This window comes from Nelumbo nucifera, chromosome 6, assembly GCF_055504915.1.
Source record: "Nelumbo nucifera cultivar China Antique chromosome 6, China Antique-T2T, whole genome shotgun sequence".
Classification (NCBI taxonomy): domain Eukaryota; kingdom Viridiplantae; phylum Streptophyta; class Magnoliopsida; order Proteales; family Nelumbonaceae; genus Nelumbo; species Nelumbo nucifera.
Window position 1 is genome coordinate 6,166,866 of NC_142654.1, and position 12,917 is coordinate 6,179,782.

The window sequence follows — 12,917 nt, forward strand, 5'->3', positions numbered from 1 at the left end:
TTATTATCTGACAAACAATCCACCTTTTGGACTTGAATTAACTTCTACAAGAAGTTTTAATTGAGTGCTTGCAGGATGCACGGGTGGTGTAGGTAGAGGTATAGTTCTGGGCAATGGGGTGGGCAGTGGTGGTGGGCATGGGGGTAAAGGTGGCGATGGATATTGTAATGGCAGTTTTATTGAGGGTGGTGCTGCTTATGGAAATGCTGGCCTGCCTTGTGAACTTGGTAGTGGAAGTGGAAATGAAAGCATGGGCAGTTCGACTGCTGGTGGTGGTATCATAGGTAAGCCTATGGTTTTACTTAACCTTGACCATTTTCTGCGCACTATTATTACTTTTTAATGTTGCAAAGCTGCTATTTTTCAAACCCTTCTTTTTGTACTTAATGTGGTAGTTGGATCTAGTGTAAGTTGGGTGCCTGATTTGGGCCCAGGTCCTTGAACCAGGCTCATTTAAATTTTAACAAGTTCTCAACCATCCATGTTGCACTCCTTTTTAAGCTCTATATTGGAGAGCCTGAGATCAACAGCAAGTGCTTCTGCTTTACTTTCACTCTCAAGGTCTCCTAAGTTTTTCAGTTACTGAGTGACTTTTTGTGAAGGTGAGATGGAAGGTCTCCTGCTGACATTGATTGACATGGTTGAGGGGAAGACAATGTATATTGTCACTCTAGGCTGTAGATCAGGCCACAAACATGCAAAAGCTCCCAAGAGTTTTGCATGTCTGTGGCTGCAAAAGCTCATTGATACTCTATGGTGTTGGAAGGAAACCATATCGTGTGAAGTGTTGGAAGGTGATGAAGGGCAAGGTCTAGAGTGATAACAACATGGCCTGTATGGTCACACACTGTAAAGGGAGGTTCTCTCCTTTTCTTCACAAACACAATTACACTGCTTTTTCTCAACAAAAAAAAAGGACACCATGGCCTGTTGCAACCCCAACATGGCAGAGGGGGAGGTAGCTTCCAGAGGCAGAGGAGTCAGATCTCTTAGGGGCTTGACACTGTGTCAGACAGACAGACATGTGGCAATCGAGAAGCAGAGAGTTACCATGTTAAAGCTTGGTCGTGGTGTCATGCAGGAGCAATCACAAGCATAGATCAAAAGAAGGGAACCAAGTGAATTGTAGATTGGGGAGAAGGGAGGTCAGAGAGAGGCTTCAAAATTCGAACAACAGGCAGACCATCAAATAGTCAGTCATGACATGTCTGCAGAGGATCTTTCCTGATAAAGTGGATGGTCAGAGCACCTCTAAGGAAGAGAACAGTAAAGAGGCTTTTTTTATTGGAAACGGTAACTTTCATTAAAAATAGCAGTTAATCATTATACACTGTCAACACTCAGGGTATAAGTGTTGACCTCAATCAATTTCAATAATTACAACACAGCCCAAAAAAAGGTTTTTCCTGAAGGTCCCCTGCTTTGCCAAAGTATCGGCTACAGAATTGGCTGACCTCCTTACCCACTTGAAAATTACTCCAACTGTCCAACATCCCTTGCCAAGCAAAGTATTTCCCTCATTTGTTGTCTAAAAGTCCATACACCCAACCTTGTAGTAGGGCCATAATTTCAGCTCTCAGAGAATCTCCCACACCTATGGGGCCAGAATATGGTGCTATCATCCTGCCCTCCACATCTCTGAAAATTCCCCCAGCTCCAGAGGGTTCTGGATTACCCAAAGAGCTTCCGTCAAAGTTCAATTTTACCCTTTGTTGTGCTGCAGGTGTCCAATAATGCTGAACCAGACTGTGTAGTTGAAGAATTTGCCACTACCGACCATCCCCTAAGGATATCCTCTACTGAAAAGTCTTTGAACAAGTCAGTTACTTTCGGCCAGTGTGTGACTTTAATGGCTTGGCGAGTGGAGAACCATAGATTTATGATACTCGAGGCAAACTAAGATACCAATGTTGTGGATCTGGTTATTTTGGAGCATGTACTGGGCCCATCAAGCCAAACTTAGAAGGGGAAATTTTAAATCAGGCTTCTTTCTTTCCAAGAGACTAAGATGCAACAATTGAACTCGAATATAGTTAGGAGTATGGGGGCCACCCATTTAATTGGGTGTTCATCCTAGAAGGTTGGATGGGTGGTCGTGTGGCAGTAGTATGGGTTACTATCATGATCTGAGTAAGGAAGTAAGTCAATTTGCGATGTTTGTTCAGTTTCAGAACCAGGAAAGCTTTGCATGGCCGTTATCAACAATTAATGGCCTGCAAGATTACACCTCAAGAGAGTTAATGTGGGAGGAGTTGAACGATGTGGGGAGCAAATATTTGATCTCTTGGGCTTTGGGGGGAGGTTTTAACACCATCAAGTTCTTATGCACACAAAAAAAGTGGGGGGGGGGGTGCCAAGATGGACAGAAGGATGAGACAATTTGCTGAATTTGTAAACAGGTTGAAATCATTGGAATTTCCTCTCTAGGTGCACATTATACTTGAACAAACAACCAGCCTTAGCTTACACTAGTGAAGCTGGAAATATTCTTAATATCAAGTGATTGGGAGGAGAAGTTTCCAGAAGTGGCACAAGAAGTAACGCCAAGGCCTTCATCTCATGCCATGCCTATCATTCTGGATTATGGAGGAATCGTTAGCAAACCTTCACCCTTCAGCTTCAAAGATATGTGGTTGGAAGAAGATGGTTCCATGGATCTGGTCTAGGGTTGGTTGCAGTCTATGAATTTTAATAGATCAACTAGCCATGTGATGAGTTTGAAGCTGAAAAGGCATAAGGACAAAATCAAAACACAGAAAAGGAAATGTTCAAGGTGATTGAAATGAAGAAAAAACAAATGCGTCAGTATTATCTTAAAGGTAGATAAGAAAGAAGAAAAGGGGTGAGGCAAATGAGGATAATAGAAAGATGACTGCATCTGAACTTAGTTATTATAAACTAGCCATTCAAGATGGGATAAAATGGAGACAGTGGTTGAGGGTATTTTGGTTGAAAGAAGGGGATCAGAAATTCTCCTTTCTCCATAAGGTGGCAAATGCTAGGAGAGTGAACACCATTAAAAGGCTCTTAGTCAATGGACAGGTAGTGGAGGAAGACGAGATGCCAGATAGCTTGCTGTTAAGGTTTTTGGCTAGTTAGCAGGCAGTAGCAAAGACTTGGGTTTGAATCCCACCTTCACCAGGTTGGGGGCTCCGGGCTCTTGGGGTTTGGGGGATGGCTACTCCATTGTGTAGCCCATTTACCTACCAAAAAGGGTGGTGGGAGAATAGTGGAGAATAGAGGTCATCATTACATTTTACAAAAACTCATAGGAGGAATGGAAGCATAGGCGAAAGTGGGTATGGGTATGGGGGCATGGGCATGCATATGGATATGGGCATGACGTATAGACAATGCAATTGGATAAGGACTTCTTGAAGGAGGAGATTTGTGAGGTTATTCATGTTATGGGAAGGGACAAAGCACCAGGTCCAAATAGCTTCTTGATGACTTTCCTTGAGAAAGGAGGGGAGTTCCTCAAATAAGATCTAAAGTAGATTTTTGATAAATTTCACCAGTTCTTATTTGGAAAGAAGTTCAAACTCTACTTTCTTGACTTCAATTCCCAAGAAGGGTGGAGGGCTGTCGAGCTCAAAGACTTTTGACCGATAACCTTAATCAGGGATATATACAAAATTATGGCCAATGTGTTAATCATGAGCTCAATAATATCAAAATTGCAAAGTGTACATTCGGGCCAAAGTGAACTGGAGTATTGGACTTCTCCTTACATGAGTTGATTGGATAGGTTTCGGGTCAAGGTGGAGAAATGGGTGAAGGTGTGTGTAACCTCTTCTTTAGCAGTGCTAATAAATGGGAGTCTACATGGAAGATTTTACAATTCGAAAGGAATTTGGCAAGGTGACCTTTCTCACCTTTCCTGTTTATTGGTATTGTTGTAGCCCTTAATAAATTGACAGTGTGAGCTAGTACTTATCTAAAAGGGGTAAGTTGGTGCTCATTAAGAGCATTTTGTCTTTCTCCCCATGTATCATGTATTCCTCTTTCCTAGTGCAAGAAGAAGAAAGGGTTCGTTCTAGAGAAGACAAGTTACTCTCTCCTAGCCAACCCACTTGTATTTATATTTTATATAAGTTGAATTACAAAAGACAGTATTGTCCCTCATTAAGTATGGGACACATAACTTAAACAAAACAGATCATTCACTCTCAACTAGATAGACAAATGACCAAAATACCCTTGTACTATCGACTCTAACAGTTAGAAAGAAGTATGAGAGATTTCCTATGGAAGAGTTGGAAAGTTGATTCTAAGTTCCACCTTGTTGGTTGGAAAATGGTATGTAGTTGAAATAAAGTCAGTGGCATTGGGGTGGTTGAAAACTTATGGATGCTTAATGTTGTACTACTTGGGAAGTGGTTCTGGTGGTTCAACATTCAGCAATACAACTTGTGAAGGTAGGTCATTGCTTCTAAATACAGGCAAGAAACTCGGACTGGAATCCCGATGGGTTCTTAGTATGTTATAGTGTTCTCTGCCCACTTTTCTTGGCTGAAAATGAGATAACAAGTGACTTATTCCTACTTTGTCTTGTTACCTCTAACATCTCAGTAGTTGCTTTTAACACATTTAGTGGAAAGGATAGTGTCAAACTTGCACGTTATCTCATTAGCATTTGGAGGATGCTTCTCCACTTTGTTCCTTTTGAGAAGAAACTCCATGTGCTTTGAAATGCACAAACTCTCAACTCGCTCCATTGACCAAACGAATATCCAAAAACAAGGTTTTTAGTCTTTATGGACCTAACTGAGGTCAGTCCAGTACCTGAAGGTCCTAAATCTAGGGTTTCACTGCACTTGGCTTCCGGGGAGAAAGAGAGAAGAAGCAACCGCTCCTACCAGAGCTTCCTAAACTTCTTCCAACTGCAACCACCCTCTTCTAGAGATAAAAAGGAACCTCAAAGCCTTAAGCGTCACACTCAAACTATCTCTCTAACCTGTAATTGGAAACTCTCTAGTGGGCTAGGGTTTTGGGCAAAAAACAGCAGCCTCACTTTCTTGGCAGTCTACAGTCAGATTCTAACTCTCCAAACCCTCTACCAACTAGGCATAAAAGCTCTCTGAACAATCAACAACTTATCTCTCCATACACTCTTCTAATCAAAGGGTGTATGGGAAAAGAAAGAACAATGAAACAAAGAGAAGGAAGGAAGACTTGCTCTGATACCAAGATGTGATTTAATCCAATAAAGTTCCGCAAAATAATTTCAGATTTAAGAAAGGGAAGAAAGAAAAGAGAAAGACAACAAGGAAGAAGAAGATGATGGAGAAGAATGGAGAAAGAAGAAGAGTTCAATTTTCTCCTCTTCTACCTCTCTTAACTTTTATTAATCTTACTTAAACTAATCAAATTACAAGTCTGCCCTTAAGTGGGCGGCCAACTCATCGGTCTACTTAAAAAACATAAAAAAGTATTAACAGGCCCATAAAGAAGCCCATTAACAAACAAAGCAACTAGGAAGTACAATAATAAGAAATTAATGGGCTAGGGCCCATTCAACCCAATCTCTCTACCGATTTCAACAAGAAAGTTGCTGCTTGGTGGGAAGAATGCAAAGTAGAGGGCTGGGTGGGATTCATCATTCATGCTGTTACAGAAATTAAATTATCTAAATAGAAATCTAAAATCTTGGGGAAGAGAGGAATTTAAAGCTTATGAAGAAGAGAAGAAAAGAATCCTCACAAGTTATAGGAGATAGATAGTGAAGAGCAAAATGGTACCTTTGATGATTTAAGTAGAGGTAGAAGAGCTGAATTGAGGAAGGTATAGGAGATCATTAGAAGAGAAGAAATATATTGGAGACAATTGAAGGGATGGGAGATCCATCATATGGATGGCCGAACCCTGCAGGAAGGTTGGGCGAAATTTCAAAAATTTCTTTACTCCTATATGGAATCCTATTCCCAATTTAGAAAACTACATTTTCAAGGTTCGTTCTTGTAACCAAACCGGACCAAATCTGAAACCAAAAGAGGGAGGGATATACCTAATACGGAATCCACGCAAGAATGCTCCTCCCAACGTAGGTGTTCACGCCCAAAGAGAGTACCAAATCCTCCCTCCACTGAAGATGACACAGCTTAGGGTGAGGCAGGATTAGTAGGTAGTTCTTCACCAAGAACTAGTGATTCTTCAGCAAGAATCGAATGGGACAGTGAGCACAACTTCTAGATTGTTTCTTCTGGCAAGAAACAATATCAAGATCAAATCTTGTTCCAATCCAAGAACTGGAGATCGAACAGGGTGGGGCGGCAAGAGCAGGAAGAAAAAGAGCAGAAGGCAAGGGCAGTCTAACTGTGTTGTATTCTCTCTGTATTCAACGAATGTGTCTTTGGAGGTTCACCTTGCTCTCTTATTTATAGCCTTAAAGAGACAACTTCCTAATCCCATTAGGAGTTTCCTAATCCAAATCTTTTATTTGGATTTGGACTCTTTAAGTGATAAGGATAATCCCTTATCTTATCTGCAGATAAAGATTAGCCTTCCTAATCAAATTAGGAGTTCCTTTGATCCAAATATTTATTTGGATATGGACTCTTTAAGTGGATAAGGATAATCCCTTATCTTATCTGCTGATCCAAATCCCAGATCCGCCCCTATTTAATTAATCTAATTAACCCAGTTCGAAATGGGCTTTTAGGCCCATTAAGCTTTCAGGCTCACTTCCACTTTAATGCTGGCTAGCTTGGCTCTCTTTGTATGGCGTGGGACCCAATCATTGATCTACACATCAGCCACATGGGTTCAGCCTAGCCTCTATTACAAGGCCTGGCCGAATTCACTGCTGAATACAGTGAACCCCTGAGTCCATCACTATGGGCTCTCAATGGGCCCAACATTTACACTAAATGGTCATTGGGTCCAACCATCTTATGAAGGCCCAAGGACTATGGGCAGATGCAAGATTAGCCCATCAGGTATAATCCTCAATGGTGTTACACTTAACCTCTCAGCCCATAATGATCAAACACTGCCCGACAAGAGAGGACCTCTCCCTCGGCTACAAGGTACAGTGTTGCACTCTCTACTCACATGGATCCCGGGAATTAAAACCTTTTGCAAACATTTTGAAACCATAATATATATGTATATCTCTATATAAATATATTTTGCAAAACAAATTTCAACGGTTGAAATCAACTGCGAACAGTTTAGGTTTCCATCAGAGAGAGTGCATCCCTAATCATTCGCTTTGTCCGACAAAGGGGCTGATCCTATCACTATGATCACCCACTCAGATGAATTCTCGGACTGTCCCAACATACCCAGGTTTTGACCCCCTCTAAGGATCTCACTGATTGGCATATCAAAGACAGCCCAATCCGACATCTAGTGCAGTATCGTAATCGAGTCTAGGGGGCAAGTGTAACATTACAGTTTTGCCCATCTATCTCCAAGGTCCAGGGCAATACTAGAATTTTGGTCCGGTTCAAGGTTTCAAGAAAACCCACACTACATGTACCTCATATCTCACCCTAGCAGTTGAAACAAGCTACCCCAACCAACTTGGCAGTACACCAATGTCAGCCTTGGCAGGATAAATCTCCCCAGGTCTATCCAACGACTGTGAAGATTCTAAACTAACACGAGTCTCATATGTGTCCAGCTTAAGGATATTACACAGAAACACACCATAATAACATGAATCAAATATGTACTTTATTCATTTATAGTAAATGTCATAATGTACATCATGCTGATTGGAGCTAAGGGCATACACTGTCTAACAACAATAACACTAGATTCTTCCATACTTACTCTTCGGGAATGCGTAGAAAAAATTTCATCTCTAAGCTAAAAGTGGACCAAAGGGAAGTGGTGAATCTTGAGGAAATTAAGGAAGCCTTTGTCTCCTACTTCAAAAGCCTGTACTCAAAGGACAATAATAACCAATTTACCTTGAACAGATGGGAAGGTACAATCCTATCAGCTAACAAGAGAGTATGGTTGGAAAGAAGCTTTGAAGAGGAAGAAGTTAAAGAGGTAGTCTTCAGTATGGATGGAGACAGAGCTCCTGGCCTGATGGCTTCCCCTTATTTTTCTTCCAGAAGTGTTGAGAAATTGTAAAAATAGATCTGATAGAATTCTTCAAAGACTTCCACTCTTCTGCCATTGTTAAGGTTTAAACTCAACCTTTCTTTGTCTCGTTCCGAAGAAAGGGGGAGTCTTGGAGGCTAAAGACTTTAGACCAATAAGTTTGATAGGGAGCATTTATAAAATTTTGGCTGAGGTGTTGGCAAGAAGGCTAAAAGAAGCCCTAGGAGACCTAATTTCCCCAAATCAATTTGCATTTGTAAAAGGAAGGCAAATTGTGGACAACATTCTAATTTCAAATGAATGTGTGGAAGATAGGAAAGTTTCTAGGAAACCGGGGGTCCTAGTCAAGCTAGATCTTGAAAAGGCTTATGATAATGTGGATTGGGATTGTATTTTAGAATGCCTGAAGATGAGAGGCTTTTGTAGGAAATGGATCAGGTGGATCAAAGGCAGTATTGGCTCTTCATGGTTTTTAGTGCTGATTAATGGAGAACCTAAGGGCTATTTCAAGGCTAGCTAGGGACTCGGACAAGGTTGCCCACTTTCCCCTTTTCTCTTCACCTTCGTAATGGCATCTTTAATTATCTTTTTGATAATGCCTATCTTCTTAATCTAGTGAAAGGATTTGAAGTGGGAAGAGACAAGATTCACATCTCCCATTTACGATTTGCTGATGACATCATCTTATTCTTGGATATCTCTTTAATCAACAACACAAACACAAATAGGGTAATCATTCAACAAGAAGGCTGCTGCTTGGTGGGAAGAATGTGAAGTAGAGGGCTGGATGGGATTCAGGCTGTTACAGAAATTAAAATACCTAAAGAGAAATCTAAAATCTTGGGAAAGAGAAGAGTTTAAAGCTCATGAAGAAGAGAAGAAAAGAATTTTCTTGTTATTAGAGGAGAAAGATAGTAGAGAGCAAAATGGTACCCTAGATAACTCAAGCAGGAGTAGAAGAGCTGATTTGAGGAAGGTGTGGGAGAAGATGGTTAGAAGAGAAGAAATCTACTGGAGACAAAATGAAGAGTGAGATGGCTGAAAGAAGGAGCCAATAACACTAGATTCTTTCACACTTATGCCTTGGGAAGGCGTAGAAAAAATTTCATCTCTAAGATAAAAGTGGACCAAGGGGAAGTGGAGAATCTTGGGGAAATTAAGGAAGCCTTTCTCTCCTTCAAAAGTCTGTACTCAAGGGACAATAATAACCATTTCACCTTGAACAGATGGGAAAGTACAGTTCTATCAGCTGACAAGAAAGCTTGGTTGGAAAGAAGCTTCTAAGAGGAAGAAATTAAAGAGGTAGTCTTTAGTATGGATGGAAACAGGGCTCCTGGGCCTGATGGCTTCCCCTTATTTTTCTTTTAAAAATGTTGGGAAAGTGTTAAAACAGATCTGATGTAGTTTTTCAAGGACTTCCACTCCTCTGTCATTGTTAATAAAGGATTAAACTCAACCTTTCTTTGTCTCATCCCAAAGAAAGGGGGAGTCTTGGAGGTTAAAGACTTTAGACCAATAAGCTTGATAGGGAGCATTTATAAAATTCTGGCTAAGGTGTTGGCAAGAAGACTCAAAGAAGTCCTAGGAGACCTAATTTCCCCAAATCAATTTGCATTTGTAAAAGGAAGACAAATAGTGGACAACATTCTAATTGCAAATGAATGTGTGGAAGATAGGAAAGTCTCTGGGAAACCGGGGGTCCTAGTCAAACTAGACCTTGAAAAGGCTTATGACAAAGTGGACTGGGATTGTATTTTAGACTGCCTAAAGATGAGAGGCTTTGGTGAGAGATGGATCAGGTGGATAAAAGGCTGTATTGGTTCAACTATCAAAGGAAAGGCTGTATTTGTTCCTCTTGGCTTTCAGTGTTGATTAGTGGAGAACCTAAGGGCTATTTCAAGGCTAGCAGGGTGCTCAGACAAGGTTGTCTGCTTCCCCCTTTTTTCTTCACCCTAGTAATGGAAATTTTTAATTATCTTTTTGAAAAGGCCAATCTTCTTAATCTTGTGAAAGGTTTTGAAGTGGAAAGAGGCAAGAGTCACATTTCCCATTTACAATTTGCTGATAATATTATTTTATTCTTGGATGCCTCTCTAATCAACATCACAAACACAAAGAAGGTAATTGAATGCTTTGAATCAATCACTGGATTAAGGGTTGACTTCTCCAAAAGTGGTCTAGTAGCACTAAATGCAATGGAAGAGGAGCTTCTAGAAAATTTTAAATCTTTGTTGGGATGTAAAGAGGAGAAACTTTCTATCTCCTATCTAGGGATGCCCCTTGGAGGGAATCCAAAAACCTTCAACTTTTATGGGCCGGTGATAGAGAAATGTGAGGAGAAATTAGCATCTTGGAAGAAGTGCTATCTTTCAAAAGGGGGAAGGCTTACTCTCTTAAAGGCCTCATTAGCAAATCTGCCAGTCTACTTCCTTTCAGTCTTCCAGATAACGACCAAAGTCAAAAATCAGATTGAGAAGCTTCAATGAAATTTTGGGAAGGAGGAGGGGAGAAAAGAAGCCACCTAGTCAGTTGGGAACAAGTCTGCAAGCCTAAAGAGGAAGGAGGTTTGGGAATTAGGCACTTAAAAGAGAAAAATTCCTCTCTCTTGGGGAAATGGCTTTGGATGTTTCCTAAAGAATCCAATGCTTTATGGACAGCTGTCATCACAAGCAAATATGAATCAAATACAAACGGGTGAAAGACAACAAATCCTTGGAAAGGTATAGTCTCCACTCACACCTTGTTCTTTCCTTTTATAAGATATAAAGTGGGAAATGGCTCAAAAATAAAATTCTGGAAAGACCTCTGGTGGGGAGATTCTACCTTAGTTGCCTCTTTCCCCAGACTTTTCAACCTCACCCTTGACCAAGAAACCACTATTTCTTCCTACCTTCCAGACCAAACTGCTGAAAACACCCTAAACCTTTGCCTTAGAAGACTTCTAAGGGACCTGAAGATTTCTGAACTAACTGCTCTTTTTCAGACCCTTAAGGAAGCCTACATCTCCCCCTCCTCCTCAGATACCCGAGTTTGGACTCACCACCCAAATGGCGTTTTTCTTCTAAGTCTATGTTCAAGGCCCTGACTGCAGGTAAACATCACTCCTCCTTCCCTTTCAAAAAGATATGGTGCAGCCATTTCCCAACTAGAGTCTGCTTTTTTGTATGGGAAGCTTGTCTTCATGGATTAAACACTTATGATCTCTTACAGAAGAAATACTTGGGAAGACTTTCTCTCCTCATGTCTGAATCTTATGTTTGAGTGAAGGTGAATCAGCAGATCACATCCTCCTCCACTGCAAATTCACCCAAAACATCTGGCTTTACTTCTTGAGAATGACAGGTTACAACTGGGTTATATCAGAGCACATTCAAGAGTTCTTGCATCAGTGGCCAGGAATAAGACTAAGCAAAAGGGGAAAATTTATTGGCAATCTGTGCTTCATGCAGTGATGTGGGGATTTTGGGATGAAAGAAATAAATGCCTTTTTGATAATAAATTTACTGGCTGCTGTACAAGGAATCCAGCTTGCAAATCAGCTAGGCATAGAGCATCTGATTATTGAAGGGAATTCCCAGGTGATAGTGGGTTGGTTGAAGGATCCAGACACTGTGATTTGGGGTTTTAGAGATCTTCTCAAAAAGGTTAAATGGTTAACAAGGAATATGACAATCAGAGCTCAGTGGGTAGGCAGATCAGCAAACTCATTGGCTGATTCGCTTGCAGAACAAGGGGTTTCCTGGGATACTTTATTTTGGGCTTCAGTGTAATTTCTTTTTGTACTTATAATTCTGTAATTAGCTTTAAAGGAAAGGTCGCATCTCGTGCCTTTCCACGGGTTGCATGTAACTCTTATTTGCTGGTTTAATAAAATTTCACTCATTTATAAAAAAAAAATAATAATAATAAATTTAGGCCCCTCAGAGAATTAATTTCAGATATAATGTACCTTTGTAACCTCTGGACAGTCAATTCAGAGTTGTTCGAAGGAATTCCTTTCTTTTTCTTCCTCACCCTCAACAAGCAATTCCGAGGCAACTGGTTGTTCTCAGTGATGGAAAGGTGACCCTAAACTTTGATGGGGGCAACATATGCTGGACTTTCAGTGGTCCAATTGGATTGGCTGGTTCCACAAAGGCTGAGGTGATGGCTGCTCTTACTGGAATCAGAATAGTAAAAAATTTGGGAATTCAGAAGCCACTGTCTCTTCCCCAGACTTTTCAACCTCACCCTAGACCAAGAAGCCACTGTCTCTTCCTGCCTTCCAGACCAAAAAGAAATACCTTTGAATATGTGCATGCTAAGTGAAGTACTAAATGAGATCTATCAAAAAAAAAGTGAAGTACTAAATAAATTAGGTGCGATTTGACTATACTAAATAAATTAGGTGCTATTTGACTATGACTTGGAAAAAAAGTTTTGGATGTCAATGTTCCACTTAGTGGTTGTTTTGTTTGGACTGAGATTCTGGCCTTGATGGTGGTGCAGTTTCTGTGTGTAATCATTAGTAAAATCTTACATCATTATTCACGGAGTAAAAGGCATCTCTAGGTTCTAGAGCACACAGTCCATTGTCTATTGTTAATATTGGATATTTGGATTTGATATGAAGATATTGTCGATTTTTTAGGGCAAGGTAATCAAGGATATTGATTTATATTTATCCATTTTTTACTAAAGTTGACTTTCCTGGGCCTTAGTTGATTAGAAGACTAAAAAGGGATACTGGGCATGGGAAATTGGAGGGAATTATCTTATGGCTTATAGGCATTATATCTTCCATTTGTTTAAACTGTCTGATTTGAAATAGATCTCTTATTCCAATAGTGCATAGTAGCCTTTTATAATCTCTTGAACCT

At 40.4% G+C, this 12,917-nt stretch overlaps 1 protein-coding gene across 5 annotated transcripts in view; it reads left to right on the forward strand.

Moving 5' to 3' along the window:
- LOC104604458 (uncharacterized) overlaps nt 1-12,917 on the forward strand; it is a 66,163-nt gene that overhangs the window by 32,475 nt on the left and 20,771 nt on the right. For all 5 annotated transcript variants that reach the window (XM_088889443.1, XM_010268790.3, XM_088889444.1 and 2 more), the window contains one exon: nt 75-284. In XM_088889443.1, the coding sequence (XP_088745569.1) occupies nt 75-284 (210 nt within the window). The remainder of the gene's footprint in view (nt 1-74; nt 285-12,917) is intronic.